The 25,626-nt window shown below is 53.0% G+C and overlaps 1 protein-coding gene across 7 annotated transcripts; it reads left to right on the top strand.

Moving 5' to 3' along the window:
- Positions 1–1,100: 1,100 nt before the first annotated feature.
- LOC120542095 (Golgi-associated plant pathogenesis-related protein 1-like) lies at positions 1,101–19,687 on the top strand. 7 transcript variants are annotated; one of them, XM_039774244.1, is made up of 14 exons: positions 1,101–1,385; positions 3,041–3,067; positions 3,207–3,422; positions 3,560–3,637; positions 5,850–6,008; positions 13,129–13,422; positions 13,509–13,586; positions 13,674–13,886; positions 14,164–14,376; positions 14,461–14,538; positions 14,666–14,896; positions 14,999–15,217; positions 17,478–17,555; positions 17,639–19,687. In XM_039774244.1, exons 1-14 carry the CDS (start codon positions 1,364–1,366, stop codon positions 17,821–17,823), a joined length of 2,091 nt encoding a protein of 696 aa, XP_039630178.1. In that variant the 5' UTR covers positions 1,101–1,363; the 3' UTR covers positions 17,824–19,687. The 7 variants fall into 7 exon arrangements, with proteins under 7 accessions (XP_039630178.1, XP_039630185.1, XP_039630180.1 ...); XM_039774246.1 differs by lacking the exon at positions 1,101–1,385 and adding an exon at positions 1,761–1,822; XM_039774245.1 differs by lacking the exon at positions 1,101–1,385 and adding an exon at positions 1,764–1,833.
- Positions 19,688–25,626: the final 5,939 nt, after the last annotated feature.

Here is a 25,626-nt window from a genome sequence, read left to right as displayed (position 1 = left end):
GTCGCTGCCGCCTTTCATTTCCTTTTCTGCTCTTCCTTGGAATTGGCCTGACTTGCTGAACCCGACACTGGTGGGCGGCTGCCATCCTCCTGTTTATCGGCTCGTGTGCCAAAGTAAAGTGGAAATGTCCCATGAGGCTTTGCTACCACCAACTCATGAACCGCAGCATTGGCAGGGGACCAGGTGACGCTTCGGTGACCCCTAGTGTGATGGGGACAGGATGAATGCCAGCTGAACCTTCTCATTAGGAGCTGGCAATGGGCACCAGAGACAGGGGTTTGGGGGGGGGCACAGTGGTGTCCGCTGGGCTTCTCGTCTGTTATTTCCAGTGCGTCTTTCTCCTGACTGGTAATCTCGTGGGCACTTTTTAAATCTCGTAAACTTTAATGGAGTTTCCATGGCCCACTGGGTGCCTCACTGGCGTGCGTCTTCATGCGTTCACCAAGTCAAGGACTGCGCCGAGCAGAGGGCAGCAGAAATGGACACGCAGTTCTAGTGGCCACCAAAGATGCCCTCTGCCTGTTGAGGGGGGCCGAATCAGTGGCTCAGGTGGGCACGGGGCATTGGCATTTGCCATTTGGGAATCTCATTGGAGTGGACCACTGCTCACGTGGCCACCACTCGCTCGGTCATCTGATGGTCAGCAGGCCCGCTTTGGCACACCACAGCTGTTTAATGAAAGCCCCGCTGCTTTACTGCCCGGCTGCCAGGCTCATCTGAGTTTTTTACGGTCTGACATCAAAACAACAAGCGACGCACTCGTAAAAATGGCAGCTTTTAATGGCAGCAGCGGGCTTCCCGTGTTCCAGAAAAACAAGCCTCTTGTGGTTTGCCAGCCGGACGCGACCCACTTGAATGCTGACCCAGCGCCACGCCCACCGTGGCACACTGCCTCCTGCTGGCTGCTCCAGTGCTGGGCTCTCCGCTCTGGGTGCACTGGCGGGTCAGTGACACGTGCCACTCCCTCCCGAGGCCCTGCTGCCAGCACTTATCTCTTATCAGGGGTGTCCACCGCTGCAGTGACCCGGGGGGGCAGGCGCCTCAGAAGCAGCAGGCAGGAAAGGAAGTCGAACGCCGACACTCGGGTAGGTGCAGGCTGGCGGGCAGAGGAAGTGACACTGTGATAAGCTGAGGAAGTGATACGGTGACATAATGGGGTTGTGACATACAGAGAGATGCACCCTGCCAAGGAAGTGATGCAGAGACATCGAGAATAAATCTCGCCAAGGCTCAATCAGAAGTGCAGGGCAACGGCAAAGAGAGAAGACCACCCTGGACGTGACAGCAGGACGGGCTGAAGGCCTCACAATCGGTAACAGACGGCTGCTGGACTGGACGACAACCAACACAGGTGTCCCTCATCATGGCCTTCTCTGGCTTCTCAGGTAAGCCTGGTGCCCACATTGGTACGATCCTTAATGGCCCTCTGGTGCCCCCCATGCCCACCGCCACCTCGCGTCCTGCTTCTTGCTTCCTGAACACCCGGAGGACCTGCTGTTCCTAGGGGGCCCTTAGAAGGACTTGCTGGGGTGGGCTGGTATGCTGGTGTCACACCAGTAATAAGGGCATCCTATAAGTGCGCCCATCACGTGAGGTGTAGAGACCTCCGACTGCCCTCCTGCTCTTTGATCCCCCACCTGCACTGCAGCAGCCCGATGCGCCACCCGCCTCCAGCAGCCAATTTTAGTGGCGGTAATGAAGTGCTGGGGGGAGGGGGGGTGGAGGGGCGGGACAGGCGGGCACATTATAAGGACGAGCAGCAAGTGAGCGCGCTCAAGAGACGGAGGAGGAGACGACGAGCCAGACGGCAGACGCAGCACAGGTGAGCAGCAGGTGGGTATCACTGGACGGGTGGATGGGCAGTGCGGGTCAGGGCTACTCGGACACCCGGTGGGCACAGGACGTCTGGGTTCAGGGCACTCCGGTCAGTCGGTCGACTTCATTTTCATCAATGGTTTACTGTTAACACTCACTGCCTGGTCACTCCTGTCACTGGTCACTTTTTTATTGATTAGTTCGGGTTTGGCTGGTCAGTTTGTGTTCTTATTCTCACTGAGATGGCCAGTTGCCATCTCTGAATTTCTTGTACTGTGACCTGGTCACTAAGTGGTCAGTCTCAGACCAGGCTGGTCATTCTGAGTTTCTTGTGTCAGATCACACCGGTCAGTTGACATTTATTGTGTCCGGCTGCACTGGTCACTGTTTAACTACAAATCAGCCTACAGACTGACCAGTGTGGTCCGAGAACCTGAATTCTTTTGTTTCTGACCATACTGGTCAGTTTCCAGTGGCCACTCTCTACTTATTGCTTCTGACCACGTTGTTCGTGGCTTTAGGCCACAACGGTCATTCTGTCTTCACTTTTTCGGACCGCACTAGTTAGCATGTATCCAGGCCACACTGGTCAGTCTGTCATTAGACACTCGGACCACGGCGGTCAGTGTGTATTCATGTACTGAGCCCACCGTAGTCACATTTATTATTGGAGACACCGCCGGTCGGTTTGTACTCAGACACCCGGACCACCTAAGCCAATCTGTCTTTATTGTGTCCGAGCCCACAGCCCTGTCAGTTTCTGTTGCTCCTGACATTCTGGCCACACTGGTCACACTGGTCACTCTGTGTCCACTCTTCTGAGCGCTCAGCTGAGGGCAGAGGTCAGGCTCGCCCTCCATGAGGCACACGCCACCCATTAAGCAAACAGCACACTGATAACCGAGTGGACTTGTGTGACCGCCGTCCCGCCCGCCTGCCATCCTGCCCGCCCGCTCGCCGTCCTGCCCGCATACTTCACACACACACACACACACACAAGCCTTGTGTTTGCTCTCTCATTTGAACCCACGCAGACCCGCCCACTGAGAGTTTCTGGCCACGCCCCCACCTCGCCTCTAAAGACATCCTGTTTGTGCTTGGAGGCAAACGTCCCTCAGTGCTGCCTAAGGTGCCAGCGTGTGGTGGCACGCTTTGCAAGTGACCACATGAGAGTGACCTCACACAGCCTCACGCTGCTCTTGTTTTCTTCTTCTTTCTCCTTTAGGTTTCTACAAAGCAACTAAAATGGCAGGTGAGTGATCTACGTAGTGGCCCTTGAGGGTCCTCAGCTTGTCCTTTGTCCCTTTCTGTCCTCTGCCACACGTGCCCATGGTATGAAGTGTCTGTGCCCCCTTTAATTTCCACTGTTCTTTTTCACTATTTTTCAAAAGGTCACTCATCCAAGTTTGAGAAGGAATTCCTGGAGGCCCACAACAACTATCGAAAACTGCATGGCGCACCCCCCCTGCAGCTTACCCGGGAGCTGTGCCAGTCGGCTCAGGAGTGGGCCGACCACATGCTGTCCATCAAGTCCCTGCAGCACAGCGACACGGACAATGGCGAGAACCTCTACTATGCCTGGAGCTCGACGCCCAAGGAGATCCTAGGTGAGGACGCCTGGTCCGGAGCGCCATGTGTGCCCACTGTGTGTGTGTGTGCGTGCCCACTCTATGCCCTGCATGTGCCTCCATGTTCTGTGGTGACCGCAGCCTCCCCTCAGACCCCCTGCTGTCTTCTTTTTCAGGAAAGGAGGCTGTGGATTCCTGGTACAGCGAAATCAAGGACTACGACTTCAGTAACCCGGGCTTCATGGGCAACACGGGTAAGTGGCAAAACGCAGCAGGACCTCAATGCTTTGTGAGCGCGGGCACATCAAGTGGCTGACACATCTGCAGACCCACTTCACCATCTGATCGTGTTGGCTCTGACAGCAGGTAAGGTGGGCCACAGAACCACCTCTGCAGGAACCCCACAGCTAAAGCAGGTCTGAGAAACCAGACCACATCAGGGCCCGTGGCAGACCTGATCTGAGCTGCCACCAGAAACGCCACACGCTAAGGTGGGCCTGCAGGCTCGGAGGGGACTTGACGGAGTCAGTAGACCATATCAGATGCTCAAATGAATGTGCAGCCCCCCTTGTGACACCAGAGCAGGCCTGCAGGCCCACAAGAGCTGACGATCAGGCAGACGCAGAAGACAGGTGGGCACTCAGGTAGGCAGGCGGGTCTGTAAAAGCTGGCGAGATCAGGCGCTACAGTGAGCCAGCAGACCCATAGAGGCCAGGCACAGATCTACCATCAGGGCGTTCTGGGTGTGTGGGGGGCAAAGGGCCTCCTCACCAGCCATCCCTGCACTTTGAAATGACCAAGGGGGGGCACTAACCCCCCTGCCAACGAAATGATCAAGGGGGGCACTTGAGATCAAGTCTCGTGCTGAAATCAAAAGTGAGAAACACCACGTTAGACTGAATGACTCGGTGTCCACACGCGGCCACCCGGGGGTCTGTGGGGGTCCTCGTCTGGACTTGAGTCCCACACTACACAGCTGACAATTTCAGGAGCTAAAATGGCTCCACAAATGTAAGAACCGAATACGTCAAAAGCTAAAAGAGGCCACTTGGCCTGTGACAGACCCCCCATCTGAGCAGGCGCTAGAAGTGCAAACCACTAAGGGGGGTCAACAGGCCCAGGACGGGGTCTGTGGGCCAAAGGACCGGCCCTGCTGAGAGAGGTGAGACCCCATAGTGTTTTAGGGTCTGCAGTGACCCTCGAGAGCTTAACGCCAACAGAGCTGACAGGACCAGAAATAATAAGAACAATTCTCGGCATTTCTATGGCGCTTGTCTCGCTACTCGGAGCGCTCAGCAATCACAGGGGCCCCCATTGGCATTGACGGGATTCGAACCGACAACCTTCCAAATGCCAGTGCTGATGCCCAGCCTCAGAGCCACCACTCCGTAAATGTCCTCAGGATCAGACACGTAAGAGTGGAACACCAGGGCAGGTCCACCAAAGCTGATGAGCCCCCATTGGAGACTAAAGGGGCTCAGCTGAACGCCTCAGAGGACCCTGATAGGATCAGACACCGAGGGGCCGGCCCACGCCCAGTGACTTCAGGAACTGGACTTGTCAAATCCTGAAGCCACCCTGAGTGCCCAAAGAAGCTGACAGTATCGGGCGCTGATCTGAGGGTCCTGGTAAGAGCCTTGGCCTGAGTTGGGTCTGCAGGCCCTCGAGGGTCACAAGATCAGGCGCCCAGAGAACTAAAAGGAGGCGGTCGGTGCGCCTTTAAGAAAGCCGACACGTTTAGATGTGCAGGACCTCTGAGCAGCCACAGAAACCTGCTGGCCAGTGAAAGCTGATAAGATAAGACATCGCATTGAGGAACAAATAAAATGAAAGGCCGGAAGGGGCTGACCAGGCGAAGGCATCAAACTGTAACACAGACCTGCTCGAGCCACCAGCATGAGGGACCACAATGAGGACGTGAAGCTGCGGCAAGAATGGCCCTGCAGCCTTCTCAAAGCTCACAGGGTCAGACCTGCGGGTCCATGAGAGCCAACGAGATCAGGCGACTGGAGACTCCAAACGAGTTGACCACCCTGACCTCTAAACCGAGAGCCCTGATAGGGTCAGACACCCACAGGTCCACACACAGTGTGTCAGATTCTGAAGCCATCAGTGCCAGGGTCTGTGAAGGTCCTGGGGTTGAGGTGGACCAAACCTGATAAGACGAGCCACCAAAGTGGACCTGCAGGCCCTCGGGGGGCCAACACGATCAGGCACCTAGAGAGCTGATAAGTGTAAGTGGTGAAGTGAGCACGCCGGCCCAAGATGAGGCTGAACTGGCACCCCCGAGAGACACAGTGCCCCCCTGAAGAGAACGGATCAGATCAGTCGATGGATTCTGGATCTGGCGTGGGACAAGCCCCTCACTCCCTGAGGCCGAGCCTGCAGCCCCCGGTCCGCCATTAAGGTCAGCAGAGCCCCCCATCTGTGCAGAGACTGATGACTTTCCTTTCATACGTCCCACAGGCCACTTCACCCAGGTGGTGTGGAAAGACTCCAAGGAAGTCGGAGTGGGCAAGGCCACCGATGGGAAGACCATCTACGTGGTGGGCCAGTACAAGCCCGCCGGCAACATCAGCAACGATGGCTTCTTCCAGAAGAACGTCCTGCCGGCCAACAGCTCAGGTGAGCGTTGCACCCTGGGGTCTTGGTGGGGGTGGTGGGCTGAGCATGTCGTTGCGGACGGGTGGGCAGTCGTCCGGCATTAAACTGCATGGTGCCTGTGACATGAATGTGGCGCCTGCCGCCATTAACACACACTGACCAGGAGCCTCGTTCGCCGTCTGCCATTAACACAGTGACCAATGACCAGTGTCCACTCGGCCACAGCCTGCCTTTAGCACGTATGGACGGTCACCGGCCCCCCTGCCTGAACCTGCACGTGGTCGGCATTTCGTATCACCATCCACTCAGAGTTCCCGACGACCCCCTCAATGTTGTCTCTTTTCTCTACAGCCCACTAAGCGGGCAGTGCCACGTAGAGCTTGGCCTGTTTCCCATGAGCCTCTGCAGTAGCCGACGTGTCCAGAGGGTACAGACGGCCATGTCCAGCAGCTTCCTGTCGGCTCTGCTTTTTGTATTCATACTTCGCGCTTTTCTGTCTGCTTTACGTTAGTCACAAAATAAAATCTGCTTTGAGCCACAGTGCCACCAGCCTCGTGTGCCCGAGTTGTTAATGGAGCCTCTCTTCGGGGTCAGCAAGAACAAAACGTCGGAGCGTGGACCACCAGGGCGAAGGGGTTCATGAGGACGGCTGTACAGTATAGTGTCTCTCACAGCTGGCAGGTCACCTAATGCCACCACCATCCTGCCACCTGGCCCTTGGCCTGAAGGTGTCACATCTCAAGCCACCATCTCGCCCTTGGCACCCTGCTGCTGCTGCTCTGACTCCTGCACTGTTCAGCCTGGCCCAGCCGGTTTCCTCCGGTTTTGTACTGGCACAGCCATTTGGGGGTGGGGGTTAAAAACGCTCCTAACCACGGAAGTTACCAGAAGGCCAGCAAGTGCCATCTCTGTCTGCCAGCCTGCCCCTAAGGACTGTCAGTGTGACTCGTCCACCAGCCGCAGGATCCTGCCCGACTTGTGTGAATTTGCATTCCTGAGGGAATTCCGATTCAGCAGGTGAGCCGTCGACTTTGCGCTCCTGACCCGCGCGATGAGGACACGTCTGCTGTCACCGCTACCGAATACAGCGCCTTTCGTCTCGGGGGGCCAATCCAAAGAAGACAATGTGCAAGTTTCTATTGTGCCTTTCATCATGACGACTGCTGTACGTCACTTCTGCTGTTATATAGCGCCTTTCATCACTCCATGTGTTTGAGTTTCTTTTCTTTTTGTCGTCCCACTCATGGCCGTCAGCTCGTCCACACCTACTGAGCACCGATACAAACCCTGGAGGGGTCACTGCCTCACTGTCCGGGGGTCCCAACCTCACCTGACGCACCCTGTGTGCACTTTAAGTGTTCTCCCCGTGTGGCTCTTCTACTCCCACATCCCAAACATGTTGGCATCAGGCTGGTTGGTGATTGGCACGTATTTGTGACTGGCATCCCATCCAGGCTCGGCTCCTGCCTTGCACCCAGTGCTGTAGGGATGGGCTCCAGTCCCCTAAGACCCTCAGATGATTGTAGGGGCTGTGAGCGTCTCATGTTAAGCTGGTGCTGTCGTTCCTCTGCGTTTATAGCGCCTTTCATTCCATAAGGCACAGTGGAGAGGGTGCTGGACTTCTGGTTCAATTCCCACCTGTGACTCGGGGGTCCTTTTTTTATGTTTGATTTTCATATAGTGCCTTACAGTGTGTGCTAATCTTTAATCTGTGTTTACTGTATATAGCGCCTTTCGCCAAGCACAGTAAAAGGCTCAGTCCAGACTCAATGCTCTCCAGCAGCTCGCCCTTCACTTTTGAATTCTATTTGTGTTTTCATCACCTGCACCACCACAGGGCAGCCCGTTTCTGGGTGGCATGGTGGCACAGTAGTCCATGCTGTTGCCCCACAGTTCCTGAGACCCGGGTTTAACTTGTGGCGGCCTTCTTTTCTCCTGGTCTTCTAATTCTTTCCACACCCCAGACATGTACCGGTCAGGCTGATTGATCATTGAATGGCACATGTGGGTGAGTAGGCCCTTCCAAGGACTGGCATCCCCTCCAGGCTTGGCTCCTGCCTCGTACCCAGTGCTGCTGGGATGGGCTCCGGTCTCCCAGACCCTGAGCTGATTGAAGACGCTCATGAGATGTTTGTAGCATTCATTTAAAAGGGTGTGGTGAGTCCATCACGGTGTTTATAGCGCCTTTCACTCTACAAGGATGTGGCACAGTGGAGGGCACACTGGACGCTGGTTCAATGCCCATGTGTGACTCGGGGAGCTGCTCCAATAATGTGAGCATGGTAAAGGTGGGACTGTGTATGTAAAGTGTGTGAAATGGCGCTATATAAAATCATGAGTGTTTATACAAAGGGAATCTTATATAGCGCCTTACATTGCGTGCCTTTCACCAAGCACAAGGAAAACAATCCTTTAAACACAACAGCTCACTGAATTCCATTTGTGTTTTCATCACCCACATACGCAGCGTCTTTCAGTCCCCAAGACCCGGGTTCAACTCATGGCTGCCATGTTTTCTCCTGGCATTCCCATCCCAAAGACATTCAAGTCGGGCTGACTGTCTGCTCTCAGTGTGGCTGGTGTGACCCTGAGCTGGAGAAGCAGCTTAGAAAACAGGTGGATATGTTTGTGTGACCCATCCAGGCAGGACTGGTGCCCACCTTGTGCCCATTTTGAACTAAGTGGGTACAGAACATGAGCAGCTGACTGAGAGAGTGCATCCTTAGCGCGGGCAGTGCCCTCCATCATCATTTGTTTGTCTTGTTTTGTGAAATGACTGACCCATACGCCCACCGGTCCATCCTTCGTTGTCTTGTTACATCTTGATGTCCACTCTGGGTCAGGATTGGAGCCAATTCTGGACGGGACTGCCAGGCAGGCATAAGGCATACTGGGTAGTAGGCAGGATGTGTTGTCTGCGGGGGATTTGGGGTCTCTGGAGTAGTGGGACAGATAATTAAATGCCAGGCCTAAATGTACCCGGCAGTCGTCTGTCTTCTCCATGTACTGAGAGAATCGTAATGGAAGAGACGGGCAGCCCCGCCAGACTGACGGGCACCTCCAGTGGTCACACTCGCTTCGCTGAGCAAACTGGACCAGAAATCAAACACAGGTTCAAGCACAGTGTGGCTGCAATGCTACATAAAGAAATAAAAAGGGCCACAGGGTCAGCGTGGGCACATTAGAGGGTCAGCATGCAGAGCGTGGCACTTTGTTACTGCCACAAGTTTCAGGTTGGTGACGACTCCAAAAGTATCTCTTAATCTGATCAAAAAATGGAGGGGTGAGTGAAGGGAGAACGGCAGGAACTCAACATAAAGGGCTTCCTGAACTGGTGGGGGGGGCTGCTTGCCCACCGCTCCTCCGGACTGATACACCCCACACTTCTGTGACAACAAGTGGCTTTTAAGACTTGACCAACCTGCCACCCTCTGACTACTCTGCTAGTGTCTGGTCACCCTGGCCGTCCAGAGCCCAGGCCATTGACATGGCTGAAGGTGTGTCACTGCCCAAAAGTAGCCCCCTTCGGAGAGTCAAGTAACCCCGACGTGAGTGGAGTGGGTGGGTGGGCATCCACGGACCGCTGCCAGCCTCTGCCCTCTAGTGGCAGCCCTAAAGGTTTCCTTCTTGGTGCCTCCGGCTGTGGCCCACAGGCTTTACTTACAAGTTCCGGGGTGGGGGTCTCTGACCCCCTAATTAACACTCTGGAAATAAAAATTGCGTGATTAAGTCTACTGGGAAAAAAAACGTTGTGAATCACTGGGCGCCCATTACGGAGTTTGCGAGGAAAGCAAAAAGCGCAGCACGGGCCGGTCTTGTGGTCAGCGGTCAGCGAGCGCGTCCTCGAAAGCTGGAAGATTCCAGAAGGAGGGCGGGGACTTCGACGGGTGTGTCGCGCCGGCGTTGGCGCTCCTTACCGACGGGCATCCCCGAGTGATGCTGAAGAGAGAGGCAGCGAGTACCGATGCGCTGATGCCGACAGTGCGGAGGTTTGTGACAGCGCGAGGCGAGCCGCGTCGTCTTGTCTCCCGTGCACAGTCGGCTCGACGGTCCCGTTAGATTGTTAAGGTCGGTGAGGCGCTGCCGTTTATTTTAAATACGGAGGTGAAGCGGAGGCTGTGCTGCTAGGAGAACTTCAACTCCCAGCACGCTGCAGGAGCGCGCAGGGGCCGACGGGAGGAAACCTTGCTCGGCGCGTACTTTTAAGGAAGTCGGCGCTGGCCGTTACGTTATTGTTGTTATTATTGTTATTTATTACTGTATATACTCTCTATCAGATGTCCCAATTGTGCATGCTGTGGAGGTTTCACGTCATTTATCTGTACGTTTATTTGGACAAAACTGAACATATGTAATGTTTATTTATGTCTCGCGGCTGATAGCATCGTTGATTCCTGCACTTATACAATTAAATGTTTTTAAAATAACATACCACGTATATTGGACGTTAGACCTACAAATGCTGACATGTCTCACACTAATAAAAATACATTTTGTAACAGCTGCCTGACACGTCGGGGCGTTACCGCTGATTTTGACAGTAGGACTCCGCATTTCTCCACATCTGCCTACGAGTTCACGGGTCGCCGTTGACCGCTGCAATATGGCGGGCGCGCAGACGTAAAGCGGTCAACGGCACTCTGGTCCTGGAGGTCCGCGGTGCCTGCTGGCTTTTGCTCTAACCAATTTTTTTTTTTTTTAATGGGAGTCCGTTTATTTACTACTAAAGCCATACATTCCTCTGCTTTGAAAGGAGCCCAGCTGAGATGGTTCGGATGTCTGATTAGGGCGCCTCCATGGTGATGTGTGCCTGGCATGTCAAACCTGGAGAAGGCCTCAGGGCAGACCCTGGACATGCTGCAGAGATCAGACCTCTCAGCTGGCCTGGGGATGGAGGATGTGATGTGGCGAGTGAAAGGGATGACTGGGCATCTTGGCTTAGACTGGTGCCCCAAGACCCACGTGTTTTTGAGCTTTGCTTTGGCTGACTCGCTTGGTACGATGCAGAAGCCTTACCCGCCCGTTTGAGTTTTACGTTTTCATTGTTGCCAGCCATCGGTTTATAATGAGTTGCAGATGACAAAGGAGCCACCAGCAGCTCTCCTGCTCACGTGTTCCCATTTAGACCTGCACGCCAGCCTCACAAAGTATCCACGTTAGTACAAAGTTTTGAAGTAAACGAGAGACGAGGGACGGACCAAAGGGTACAAATCTGCTCCAGAAAGCAAAGCACAGGGATAACATTCTCGGAAAATGAAAAATCTCCAATGTGACGAAGATTTGTCCTGGAGGAATGAAAACGGCAACAGGCCACCAAATGAAATCCAAGTGTCACGATCTACTTACGAAACCGCGGACCGCCAGGACCAGCGCTGAGTACCCCCGATCTCCACTACGTGGACTCACAGGAATCTGGCAGGGCAGGAACGTTTGTTGGGATTGGCGACTCTGAAACTTGTCCTTCCTTAGACGGCACTTGGAGTTTGCAGGGTGATGAGCTGCCAATGTGGGCACAATGCCAGGTAAGATTCAGGATTTAGCCCACTCTGGAGCCCAAAGGGGTCCCCCAGAATCCCACCGGAGGTTTTGCACGCCCTGTGCTGATTATTGGCAGGGCCTGTGGACCCCAGCAAACTCAGCTTGAGGTGCCCACCACCAGGATGTGTGTGTCAAGCCCATTGTTCTGTCATCACCCACATCAATGGGCAAAGTGGCACAACTTGAGCTGTAAAGCATCCTAAGTAGGCATGTGCCATCTCTTTATGGTTTGAGGAAATGACATCCAGTCGTTTTCTACCCGAGACCCTGACGTTGGAGTGTCCACCTCAGTGCAGTGCCCCCAGTCTCGACAGATACACGTGTCCTGCTCCTGTCCCAGATCAGTCACCAATGAGGAGGTGGCATCCGGGTCACTCACTCAGTGGACACGTAATAACTGAAATGCAGTTTGACCCTGGAAGTCTGGTGGTTTGTTAACATCTCGTGCTCCTCCACCGCTGACCGTTTTGGGCCTGAAGGACCCGCTGGTCACTCTTCACAAACCACCGTCTGTCCCACTTCTAGCTTTCAGGATGAACAAGGAGGTGGCATCCAGTGCTGCCAGGCAGGAACCACACCTGGATTGGAGGCCAGCCCGTTAGGGGACACCCTGACACAACACGAGCAGTCCCAGTCGGTTCAGGATAAAATCCCACCTGCACGCCGTGGATTTGTCCGGATGAGGAAGCGACTGAATGGTTTGGAGGACCAGGGGGTGCAGGTCAGGGTGCCACAAACCTGATGGCCGTCACTCGTGCAGGTCTGGCAGCACAGCGCCTCCCACTGGACCTTTAGAACGTGTCCGGCGATTTGCGGGGTCACAGGTCACCTCACACACCCACGCCATGGGATCTTCTGTTGTGGTGGTGACACCGTGTGGCCAAGCCCTGGAATTACACTCCTAGCCTTTCAGCTCAGTGGCGCTCACGCCTCCATTCGGACACCGACAGGCCAGACACAGAAGTGAGCAGCTCAGCTGAAGGCCCTGGGCAGGGTGGACATTGGGCATACATGAGCGACGCGCCTCATTCTTATTAACAGATACTTGGAATGAAATGGGAGAGGTGCAGACACCCTAAACGGGGGCCGCCATGCTCTGGGCTCTACGCACACTGTGTGCCCTTGGCCAGCTGGTCATCGAGCCCCCCAGCGATGAACCATTAAAGTGCTGCTCTTTTGTGCTTCACCCTTTGACACTCATCTTGTGAGCCACAGTAGTGCCCACTTGGTCCAGTGGCATTTCCATTATAGGATTGTGAGAAGCAGGGAGTGGGAACCCACCCTGGATGGGGTGCCAGACCACCTCAAAGATACATTGACGCTCACATCAGTCAGTTTAGAGTCACACTAAGCCACACATCCTTGACAGGAACACCAGGGTGCCATCCAGACCCACGCTGGGTAAGCAAAGAGCAGACAGTTGGACCCGAGTCCCCAGCACACCCAGCTACCCCAAAAGCCTGCCTTCTGACCAGTGATGCCCGTTCAGATTTTCTCCGGGTGGCCTGGTTGTCGGGGCTGATATTTGGGCTCTGGCCACAAGGTGGCACTGCTCTCTTTGAGTCTCACTGTCCCATTTCCTGTCTTGTGTGTGTCACTGCAGGTGGGCAACCTAAGTACAACGACCCAGACTCGGCCCCCAAGAAACTGGCAGACAAGAACAGCCTGGCAGCGCGGCCACTTTCCATGGCGGAGTTTGAGACGGAGGCCCTCGAGTGTCACAACGCATACCGCAAGCTCCATGGAGTGCCAGCCCTCAGCCTCAGTCGAGAGCTGTGCCAAGATGCCCAGCAGTGGGCCAACCACCTGGCATCACTGGGAACCATCCAGCACAGCAACAGCAACTATGGAGAGAATCTGTACTGCAAGTGGAGCTCCAACAAGGCTGATGCCACTGGTGAGATGCTGTGCCCACCTTTCTGCCCAGCCTTTTTGCCCAGCCTTGGGCCGCCTAACTTCTACGGTACCTTCTATTCTCCACAGGTAAGGATGTTGTCGACTACTGGTACAGCGAAATCAAGGATTACAATTTCCAGACGCCAGGCTTCCAGTCCAACACAGGTAGAGCAGCAGGCACCATGAGGATGGCATGTCCTTGTTATGTCTCTGCCCTGCTCTGCCACTTCCTCCTTTTCTTTTTTGACACAGGCCACTTCACTCAAGTCGTCTGGAAAGATTCACGCAACCTGGGCATCGGCAAGACAGTAAATGCCAAAGGGATGGTGATAGCAGTGGCACGCTACGACCCAGCAGGGAATATCACCAACCCAGGGTACTTTGAGAAGAATGTGCGCCCACGAGGAGCTGCTGCAGCCTCCAATGATACCCTGCCAGAGGGTGGCAAGAAGATGGCAAATCCAGGTGAGTGGGGGCCACAGCACCCAACTTGATAAGTAAGCAGCCAATCCTATTGTGTCAATGACTGCCATGATGGGCACATATGATGGGCATCCTCTCCTGGTCTGGTTGAGGTAAATGGGCATACTCTCAAAGGAGGGCATTGCTGCTCAACTTTCACATGCAGACGCCACCTGCCCGCACCATTGGCATTGTGGCCCCCTTGTGGCCGTGCCGTGTATGCGCTGTGTTCTCCGTCTGTCAGTTGTGACATTCTTGTCACGCTTCTCTGTCATTGCAGGTGGCGACAACTTTGCCAAGGACTTTCTTCAAGCCTGCAATGAACGGCGGGCTTGGCATGGCGCAAGGCCCCTTGAGCTCAACTCCCAGATCAGCAGAGATGCCCAGAGTTGGGCCGAGCATCTGGTCAAGCTGGGGACCCTCAAGCACTCGGACACCAAACTCGGGGAGAACATCTGGGCACAGAGGGGACCCCCGCAAGCCACCGTGTCAGGTATGTGGCTCGTAGTTGGCGCCGTTCAGTGAGGCTGCAGGCCCTTGGAGTGAACTGCTGACCGCTGTGACTTGTGCTTTTCAGGGGCACAGACGGTGGAGGCCTGGTACAAGGAGGTGGACAACTATGACTTCTCCAAAGCAGGCCACCAGGAGAGGACAGGTAGGGCACAGTGGCGCCAGGTTTCTCCCATTCCCCATGGGGTGAAGCACCTCTGTGATGTCTGGAGTGGTCTGCTGAGGTCACCTCCTCACGTTAGATAACTGCGCCCGCTCCTCCCGTCTCACAGGTCACTTCACCCAGCTGGTGTGGCGGAGCTCCACGGAGGTTGGTGTCGGGAAAGCCTCAGATGGGAAGGGGCTCATCGTCATCGTCGCACAGTTTAGTCCTGCGGGGAACATCACCAACCGGGGCTACTACGAGCGAAACGTCCTGCCAAAGGGGTCAAAGGTCACAGACGAGCCTGTAGAGAAGGAGATGGAAAAGCTGCAGCTCACCAACCAGGTGGTTCCCATTGCAGGTGAGGCCCCGGGCACTGAATGCCACTGGTGGGGTTCAAAGGTCCAAGCTGGGCCTGGATGCCCGCTGCTGGTACTCAGTGTCTGCCACTCTTGCCCTCCAGCTGGACAGCTACAGCTGTTCTCGTCCTCCCTGCTTGATGCTCATAACCGATTCCGCCAGCAGCATGGCGCCGGACCGCTGACCTGCAGCAGCTCTCTCTCAAGGAAGGCCCAGCAGTGGGCTGAAGCTTTAGTGGGCATGCGGGCCCTGAAGAGCAGTGGGATGGACTACGGGGAGAACCTCTGGTATCGCCAGGGCAACAGCCTCACTCTGCCCACAGGTAAGTTGGTGTGACATTGGGGGACATGGCATGAGGGGACAGAAAATGTTGAGCTGAAAGCCCAGATGAGTGAGCGGTCAGTATGGTGACACTTGTCGGGCACTCTGCATTCTGGTTGAAACGCGGTATAATTCGTTTTATTTTTATAGCACCTTTGCCATGCTCAACATTTCATTGACTTTCCAGCAAAGATGCCATCCACTGCTCTTTTGTGCCAGTTAAAAGTCACCAAACTGTGTCCTGTACCCGTCCATAGGCAAGGCTCACGATGACCTTTCACTGTCAATGCCACACACAACGATATTACGGCGAATACCTGCCAGTGGCACAAAGCAAGTGGCACGTGAAATGTGTGAGGCACACTTGAATGAACTGCTTCTGATGTTTTGAACCCGTGACCATGCAGGAACTATATTGTGTTAAGTGGACAGCTACACCAGCTTGGCACCACCAAGATGCCAACCTCTCACTTTGACCCAGGGCAGGCACTGCCAATATGCAGCTGTGGTCCTGCTCCTTCAAAGCATGGGCATCTTCAAGGGGGCACTCTCACCACAAGGGGTAACAAGTCCTCTATCCCAGTGCCAGCCTTGACAACACAACACTACCTGGCATTGACTTCAGTCATACATGGAAGAAACGTTCCTATGGACATGAGGGGGTGCCCACGAGCTGCCTGAGCCCAAATAAGGCCAAAGCAAAACTGAAAGGAAGGTTAAACATGCCAGGGAGAGTCCAGAGCATGGCACAGAGACAAACCCACCACCGTGTACCTTTCATCAAGACATCCCTTCTAGTTGAACCCAAGGCTCACCGCCCCCAACTCCAAGCTAAGCAACCCCAAGAACAGAAGGGGTCTTCATGGCCTGCCCAGTTAATCCTAACAGGTACTCCCTGGAATCACTTTTGGGGTCCCCCAAATGTACCCCCTGTGCTTGTGACCCAGGATCGTTCTGTGCTTGGAATCACTGAAGGCCTGATGCCAGCTGCCTGGGGCTCCCTCTAGTGGGCACTGCAGAGGTGCTGGTGACCCCCAAGCACAACATGTGGGTCTTCCAGAGTGTCCTCTGCTGGCAGTATACTAATGGCTGTCCCCCTCAGCTCTGCTTCTGTCCAGTGGCGCCCCCTGCTGGTCACAACTGGTGTCACTATGTGATTCCATTCAGAAAGCCAGGGTCTCCCCTCTTTTCATTAGACTCCTCCATTACTAATGTCCGCTGCCATTTCCCAGTCTCTGTGTTTTGTGTCAGACTGGTCAGAGCGGGCATTTCTAGGTGCTGCCATTCTTGATGTTTGTTGTTTAACTAATTAATGATGAATGCTGTAGACTCGGGTGCAGATGGCAGTAAGCACTAAAAGGCTGCAGCTGTTCCAATGTTAGCCACTTCAATATCCAGAATAGCAAAGGTAAGAATGTGGAGCTGTTGTGATACGTTCTTAGTCCACCTTAATAAAAGAATAAGTGTGTGTGCGTGTGTGTGTGTGTGTGTGTGTGTGTGTGTGCGCTCATCTTTGTCATTCCAACAGTTGACGCATCACAAACATTTACCACTGCTTCCCATGAATCCCATACCAAATGGCACATAACAGACATGTCTGCATTGCATTTGTCATTCCAACAGATGGCGCTACTCAAACATTAAAACCGCTGTTGTTACAAATGACGTGTCAATGACAAACACGGTGGGTGGGTGCACTGCACACGTTAACACTGAGGACTACACAGGTTTCTTCAATTTCCACCCTTCGTAGGCGACTAGCACAGCCAGTTTCTTATAAATTTAAATCTCCAACTGCTGCAACAGGAATAAAGACGAGCGACTGAAACAATGACTGCAAAGAAAGATGACTGACAGATGACCTGCCACCACAGGGGGGCGCTAGAATTGGAATTGAGAATCCCCTGTTCTAAAGTAAGGGTACTGGGGGCCAAATGCAGCCCATCGATGGGCTCCGTACGTTCCATCCCTTTGAGAATTGATGTAAACTGGCACCAGTAGTCTGCAATGGGCACCAGTGCCACATATCTCCCTGTCAAGCTGCTGCTTCCCATTTTGGGTGCCCAGCAGAGGGGCTCAGACATGGCAGCTGTTTCACATCTGTGAGGGTTGACGTCCTCTTAAGGTCAAACAGATGTGACCACAATGAGGGGACAGGGTGACATGAATTGCTGCCATCTTTGAGCTTGCTGCCCTGTGGGGTGGCAGAACTGATGCCAACTGCTTCAAGGTGACTCTCTCCCTCTTGCTCTCTCCTGCAGGCACAGAGGTGGCCGAGGCCTGGTACAGTGAGAACACAAACTACAATTTCAGCACCCCCGGCTTCCAGTCAGGATCAGGTAATTTGGCATTGAGCAGGCGGCTGGGGTGAGGGTGGGTGTGCCCGACAGTGGCACTAACATGACCTGTGTCTCCCCTGCAGGCAACTTCACCCAGATGGTGTGGAAGTCCTCGTTGCAGATTGGCATTGGCCTGGCACAGGATGGCGATGGCCTGTTTATAGTTGTGGCCTTCTTTGACCCTGCGGGAAACATCACCAACCAGGGCTACTTTGAGAAGAACGTGCAGGCCTCAGCCACTAGGGGGCTCTCCATCAAGCTATCCTAATATTCGTAAGCCTCACTTACCCAACAGTCCTGCCCGCGACAGGAGATGGACTGCCTAACTGCAGCCCACAATAGTTATGATGAAGGTCACGTAATGCCCCCTAATCTTGACCACAGTGTAATCGGGCATTTGATGGGCATTTCATGGCTGATGTGGTGGGCATTGCGTGATTGGCCGCATAGATATTGTGGGCTGCAATTACACTCTGTTGCATGCTAGCAGTGCCCCCTAAAGTACCCCTGTATTTGTGATGTCCCATTTCTCTGCCCTCAGTCCTGCTAGCAGCATGCCTACTGTACCTGGCACTAAGCACAGTGAAGGTGCCAACACAAGAGCCATTGCTGCTGGTCACTCAGCTTGTCCGTTTCCTGGTCTGATGCACTGATACCCGTTCTGACTAAATGCAGGACCTCCTCATGGTCACCTGGGGGCAGCAGCGAGCCACACAAATGACTCCCACACCTTAAGCCCAAAGACTTGGCTGCACTTACTGAACCTCCTGGAAATGGCGGAGGAGCAGCAAACACGGAAAAGAGCAAAAGGGACAGGGAAAGCCAGGGGCAGATGCTGGCATTATGGGGTCCAGCTAGGCCACAATGCCACATTTGTGTAGGGGACGCAGAGGGGTGAGGCCTTTGGAATGCCACCCAGCAGGTTGGGGCAGCAGGGTGCCGGTCGCCACAGGGAATGAGATTGTTTATCAAGATGAATGCGCCAGGTGAAGCCCCACCCCTCCCCCATCCCCATGCCCCCTCCTCTTGGATGGACATACCCCTGCCTGCGCTGTAACCCGAGTGCCACCCCATATGCTGTTGCATGCGCTTTGCCCACCACGCTGTACTGAAGGCTTTTTTAGGTTGACAGCCTTGCCCAGTTTTCATGGACCTGGTCAGCCAAGTGGACGCCAGCAACTGAGGTGGGCAGGAGTCCCAGTGGTCTGGTGAGTTGTCGGTCAATTGTGCTTTTGAGGGTCCTGATGACCTCTGACTGGCCTCGCTTTTCCTTGTCTCCTGAAATATGCCACCACAAAACACACGAGTGGCAGGGCACCTAAGTGGTACCGTTACCAGGAGGGTATGAACACGCAGCTCGTGTGCGTCTGAGGGCACCTTATAGTGTGAAAGTCGCTATATAAAATAAAGGCTAACAATTCTGAAGAGGACACACTCAGAGCTCCTTACTTTCTGTGTGACTCATGACAGTGTGACAGTCACATCTTGACAAAGGGGTCATGACCAGGGCATTCCGCCATGTCTCGATGGCCCGCAGTGTGAGGGTCTGTGGAGCTGAGTGAAGAAAGAGTAAAATGGTGGTTAGTTTACAGCTGGCACATGGGCACACTGGCTATCGCTGCTGCCTCCCAGAGTCACCAATCTGGGTTTGACTCCTGTGCCCAGGGGTTTTACGTGTTGTCCCCGTGTTTGTGTCCGTTTCCCACTTCACTCACAACAAAAGAGACACTTCTTTGATTAGTGGGTGGTCTATCGTATGAGTGGGCCCTGGCACTCCATCAGCTGACTTAGACTGAATGCTGCCTGCTGTGCTCCTTCATATCGGAAAGTGGTGATGGCGCCCCCTCTTGGTGAACTGCAGAACTGAACGAGGCCTAAACTGAGGAACAGAAGCAAAAACAACCAAAGTCCACTGTGGGCCTCGTCATCGGTGATGGGCACCCCTGCCCCCTCACCTGCTGGCCATGATCTTCACACCTTTCAGGCTGGAAAGGCGCTATATCAAGTGCACATTGTCTCTCAGCTTTATGTGTCGATTAGCGCTGGTCTGCTTCTCCTCTTGTGTCGCTCCTTTTGTTCTTGCAATATTTACAATAAAGATCAATCAATCAATCAATCCATCAATCCATCCACTTCTGCTGTTATCGTCTGGATTCATCCTGAATGTTCTGTGGTTAGTTAGGACCCTTGAGGATTGGGGGGCCCACCTTCATTGTCGGCTGATGAGACTGAGCCATTCTGGGGGGCACCACCCTCATTGTCGGCTGGTGGACTCATGCCCATCTGAGGTTTTTGTCCCATCAGACCCTCGGTGTAATTCGTTTTCTTGATTATTGTTTTTCTTTGTTTCCACTGACTGACTTCCATTTGTGAAGCACCTTGAATTATACTCGGTACTGGAAGGCGCTATATAAATGAATGTCCTTGCTGATAAACTATCTGGGGCCGTCAGTAGGAATGGGTGAGTATCTCTGCTTAGTCCAAAGTGCTAAGATGGGCGAAGTGTCTGTGTGCCCCCCCGCCTGGACAGGCCAGGGCCCGGGTGGGTGTTTGGTGTTGGCCCACTTCCTGCAGCTCTGGCTGCTCAGCGACTTTTAGGCTCGGCTGCCTGAGGGGCCTTCATTCTGCATGGAATTTCTGCTGGACATTGGTGGGGTTGGGCACAGACAGCGGCTTGGACTTGCCCGTCTGCACCCCCAGGTGAGGACTGCCTGCTAATTGGTGGCTTCCTTTGTGTCTCCTTCACACCACCTTGTTTCTTTGATGGCATGCGGTCCTGTGTTACTAAGATAAACAAACTCCATAGCAACGCTTGTGCTATTCAATGGCCACTGCTGCTCTCAGCCCCGGGGCTCTGTGCTGCGCCATGCCACCCATTCTCTGGACACTCCACAGGCTGAGCTTAGGGGGCACCAGAAATCGGCATTGAAAAAAAAGTGATGGGCAGAGTGACTGAAAAAAGTCACAGAGGGGACAGCACGTCATGGAGATGACAGGTTTCTGAGGGACATGAGCTACCTGAAATGAATGAAAAACTCCAACTGGATTAGGATGTGGGCACCAAACACGACAGGGTGATGCCAGCGCTGGGGAATGTCATTCGACATGCTGGGAACCACACGGCATATAATCATCGACAGACCACCTGAGAGAGCTTTAGTCCAAACACAGCTGAGCCACGAATCAGCACTAGGGTATGGATATTGGGGGGGGGTTTAGGTGATCAAAGTGGACAACCCACTATATGCCATCAGCAGGGAGCGCCTCTGAAAGGTGGGCGGCCTGGAAGGGGACATCCAGATGCCCAAGAGGCCCACTGCATCGGACTCAGGCAGGCCATCCTTACTCGGCAGGGTGCCATCAACAACAGAGTGACAGGCTGACACTCAAGAACACCCTGAGTGGGCACACTGGCCAATTAGGACCCCCGGTCTCCACACAAATGAGCCGGCCTTTAAAATTGTGCATCTGAGCCTTTAAATGAGGGAGACGAGGCTCTGAGGAGGCACTTTATGATCCTCGACATGAAGAAGTGCAGCAGGAAAGCCGACTCACTCTGAGTGGACTTGAGGAAGACGCCTGCAGTCAGTCGGGCGCGGGACTGGACCTGCCCAGTTATCTGTTATATAGCGCCTTTCACACTGTCTGTTTTATTTGGTGTCTTCCTGTCTTTAATCAGAACATTTCAAATCTAACTGTCTATCGTCTTGCTTTATATAGCGCCTTTCATATTTCTAGATAGTACTTTATTTGTGCCAATGGGGAACACAAGCTTTCTGCTGTCATCGAAATCAAAGCTGATCTCATTTTTAAAGCTGATTGGTAATTTAGGGTTAGGGTTTTTAATCTCGAGGGACAATTTAGAGGCACAAAGCAAGAGAAATAAAACTCACAGGGCAGATAATAAAATGCGGCCAACTAAAGAGTGGATTCAGTGGGACACATGGAGGACGCGTTTAACTGCCCGAGAGCAGAGAGGTGCTCCTTGGCACAAGCCGTGTGTGTGTGTGTGTGCAGACCCTTCTACAGTGCTGCACGCGGCCCCCGTGCCTTATGGTGACCGCCACCTCCTACCCAGTGGCCCAGGTGTTCCCCTCTTCTTCACGGATTTAGTGCCTGTAACTCCACGTCCACTCCGGCCCTCGGTCAGTGAGTCTATCCCGCTTCTCGGTGCCACTTTGAGTAAGATTGGCATTAATCCTGGCATCGTTGAGAGGCCCCCCTGCTGCTGCTCATCTGTGTGGAGTTGGCATGTTCTCCATGCTGTCGTCTTTTCTGCTTTTTCTCTGAATGTCTGGTGTGAGTGACTAAATTCTGAGCGGTGACGTATTGTAGTTATGAGGGTGACATACTGTAGTTATGAGGGTGACATATTGTAGTTATGAGGGTGACATATTGTAGTTATGAGGGTGACATATTGTAGTTACTGCCTATATTAATATCTATATCTGCGCTAAGCAAGCCAGGGTGGGTGAGCAACTTCAGAAGCTGGCTGATGTCACATACCCAAGCAGACTTGACAGAAATGTCACAAAAGAAGGAGAAGAGCTGAACATAAGAAATGTTTGGGAAGGACGAAAACGTAGTGGAAGGAGACCTCTAGTTTGGGAATGTCAGCTGGCGACGCCGTCATGTCAGATGATGTGTAAGCATCGATTCAGCACTGCCACGTAAATTCAAGGGTCTCGAACTGAGAGCCTTAGCTTGCTGACGGTGCTGCCACGGGCTGCTGTGACTGATGGGGTGTAGCCTTCATCATGAAGAGAGCTTAAAGGCGCACAGACAAGCTTCCTCCTGCCCGCTTTGTGACTCTTGTGGACAAAAAGTCTCTCAGATATCATAAAGCAGGAGCTGCCTGGTCAGATGGCCCTAAGGTGGACGAGTCTACCTGAGGGTTCATTCCTGTCTTGTTCCTGATGTTTCTGGGATTTTAACCAACACCACAAACCAATATTCCACCATCTGACCCCGTTAAGAGCTGGCATGGACTGGGTGTTGGTCAGGGTTGTGGGGTCCAGCGGCTGAGGGGCATTTGTTGGTGAAGTGAGATTCACTGATCATGACTTTGCTGACTTTGCTCTGATCTTCAATGGAGGCTCTGATCGGGGGTCTCGAGAGACTGAGTGAGGGGTCTGAGTGTCTGGGCTGGCGAGGGTACTTTTAAACACCAAGAGCCAGGCCTTCAATGAGCTCTTGGGCACGGCCATCTGCAGAGAGAGTGTCGACCTCGTCATTGAGAGGTTTACTGACCTCGGCAGTGACATTCATGTGACTCTGGTGACTCTTCCTATGAAGTCAGTAGAGGGACTGAGAGAGCATAGGGGGCCATGAGGTCACTTTAAAGGGGTGTGTGGTGGTCCTGAAATCAAAGGTCCAAGTCTTTAGAGTCCTGGTGCTCCCTGTTTGTGAGACATGGACGCTCTCCGGTGACCTGAGATGAAGACTGGACTCCTTTGTGTGGGTCTGTTTGGAGGGACTTTAGGGGCCACTGGTTTGACTTTGTGTTGCTCACGGGGTCCTGAATGAGTCACATGACCTGCATTGTGAAGGAGCGTCAGTAACGGCCCGAGTGGCTGGACCAGGCCAAGGGGAAGCCCACATAACACCAGGCAGTGGCAGACAGAGGGTCATTTCTGGAAGGTGGGACTGGACTGCCAGTCTTCCTGCAGCCAACCAGGATCCTGCTACCCGCTACCCGCTCACGTCTGGTCATGATGATGCGTTTTTATTATTCTTCACAAATATCTCTCTGCTTATTTTTTTTTTTTTAAATAAAGACAATTTCCTTCTGGGGGTTAATGAAGTGCCCTACTGGTCAGAAGTTTTACAACAACTCAGTTGTTTCAGTTTTTATGGAAAATCTCGCAGTTTAATGTTTCATGAAATCAAAGCATAAAACGAATTAACAATGGCAAGTCAAGGAAATGAGTCAAGGAATCTTCTTCTTCTTCTTCTTCTTCTTCTTCTTCTTCTTCTTCTTCTTCTTCTTCTTCTTCTTCCTCTGTCTGCTGTTCCCGTTAGGGGTTGTCACATCAGATCATCTTTCTCAATATCTTCCTGTCCTTGTCATCTTCCTCTGTCACAATCGTCACCTGCACGTCCCCTCTCACCACATCCATAAACCTTCTCTTAGGCCTTCCTCTTCTCCTCTTCCCTGGCACCTCTATCCTTAGCACCCTTCTCCCAGTATACCCAGCATCTCACCAAACCAATGCCATCTCGCCTCTCTGACTTTGTCTCCCACCCATCCCACCTGAGCGGACCCTCTAATGTCCTTGTTCCTAATCCTGTCCATCCTCGTCACACCCATCTTTAACTCTGCCACCTCCAGCTCTGCCTCCCATGCCCACGTGGGTGGCACCTTTAAGAATTGTCCTTCTTCCTGCCACTCGCCCTGTCACCCCGGCAGCACAAAGTCTCCTCTTCACAGTCCAAAGTGACACTCGTGTACTTGAAGCTGCCTGTGATCAGGCCAGCTGGTGACCCTCAGAAACTCGGCTTGTGATTGTGATGTGACTTTGGCTCTGCCACATCTCTTCCTGTCAGAATGTCTTCCAGTTCCCAGTTGCCATTGGACTGTGTAGGACACACTGGGCTCAGTTTCTCTAAACGTAAGGCCTGCACTTGTGAGGGTAGTGGTGCTCTGTCTCATTTCATTTGTCATGTTGTCCAAGTCGGACTTCAGAGGGTGCGGTGACACAGTCGGCTCCAACTCTGCTTTGAGTCACGCAGAAGGGTTTGAAGTAATCAACACAAGTTGGGACACCTGAGCAAATTGTTTGCTTCAACTTGTAAAGTTTCATTGACTTGAACTGCTGCACAACTTCTGTAGCTTGCGACCTGAAGAAGATTCATTTGAAATATTCTGAAATGTCCATGTTTTTCAGTTTTTGCGAACCTAAACTTTATAAATGTAAACCTCTGGCAGTTTACTGCTTGCCACTTCACCATTTTAGACCATTCATCGCCTCTCAACTCATTCAATTTGAAGAAAAACTGGAAAATGGAGGAGTTCTGAAACGTTTGACATGAGGTTTACATCAAATACCTTCCTCAAATGCCAACCACTGCTTTTCCAATTGAAAACTTTAGATGTAAAGAGACAGACGGGTATATTCAGGGGTGCGTTTACGAGTTGGGGGTCCCAGGGCTTAACCCCACCCACCTTGGTGATCTGAGGGAGCAGAAATAAACTCGTCAAAGCTCAGGAGTCGCCTACCTCTGAATGGAGAGTTCACAAAAACTGCAGGGAGTGTGAGAGTGAAAGAGAGTGAGAGTGAGAGAGAGTGAGAAAGAGTGAGAGAGAGTGAGAGAGAACGAGAGAGTGAGAGAGAGAGAGTGTGAGAGAGTGAAACTCATCAGAGATCAGGAACAGGGACAGAGGGGGTGACGCCAAAGCTCAGAATTCTATGTGGCAGAGGAATCAGAAGTAAACCTGATCCATTTGGTATAAAAGCCCAGACAGAGGTAATGAATTTAGGGGGAATTATTGACTCGGACCTTCATTTAAAATGACTTATTAATCAGATTAGCAGGACAGCACTTTTTTACCTAAGAAATATAGAAGACGTTAGGCCCCTTAGAACTTTGCAGGACGCTTTTGTTTTCAGTCGGCTAGATTACCGTAACACACTCCACTCAGGACCACCAAAAAAAACATCAATCGATTGCAATGAGTGCAGAATGGAGCGGCCAGAATCTTAACTGGGAAAAGAGAATCCGAGCACATCACCCCAGTTCTGATGTCACTACACTGGTGACCTGTGTCATTTAGAATTGACCTGCGTATGGCTGTGTGCGGTTTACAAAGCCTTCAATAATCTGCTCCATCCTAAATCTCTGAACATCTCTCACCTGACACCCCAAATCGTAACTTGATATCTTCAGATGAGGGTCTGCTTATTACTGTAAGAGTTAAACTTAAATGAAGTGGTGAGGCTGGCAGGCGGCCTTCTGCTGATACGCTCCTCAAATCTGGAATACGAGTTTACCGATAGACGTTCGCCAGGCTGATACGGTGGAGCACCTTAAACAACTGCTAACACCCCGTTAGGTTAACTTGGCTTCCTCA

This window comes from Polypterus senegalus, chromosome 13 (genome assembly GCF_016835505.1).
Source record: "Polypterus senegalus isolate Bchr_013 chromosome 13, ASM1683550v1, whole genome shotgun sequence".
In the NCBI taxonomy this organism is placed as follows: domain Eukaryota; kingdom Metazoa; phylum Chordata; class Cladistia; order Polypteriformes; family Polypteridae; genus Polypterus; species Polypterus senegalus.
Note: the sequence above shows the minus strand (reverse complement) of the source record. Positions and strands in the feature narration are given on the sequence as shown.

Coding starts and splice junctions, on each gene's coding strand:
- LOC120542095 (XM_039774244.1), top strand. CDS start 1,364: ATGGCCTTCTCTGGCTTCTCAG. Junction 13,423..13,508: donor CAACAAGGCTGATGCCACTG/GTGAGATGCTGT, acceptor TATTCTCCACAG/GTAAGGATGTTGTCGACTAC. Junction 17,556..17,638: donor CGGCTTCCAGTCAGGATCAG/GTAATTTGGCAT, acceptor TCTCCCCTGCAG/GCAACTTCACCCAGATGGTG.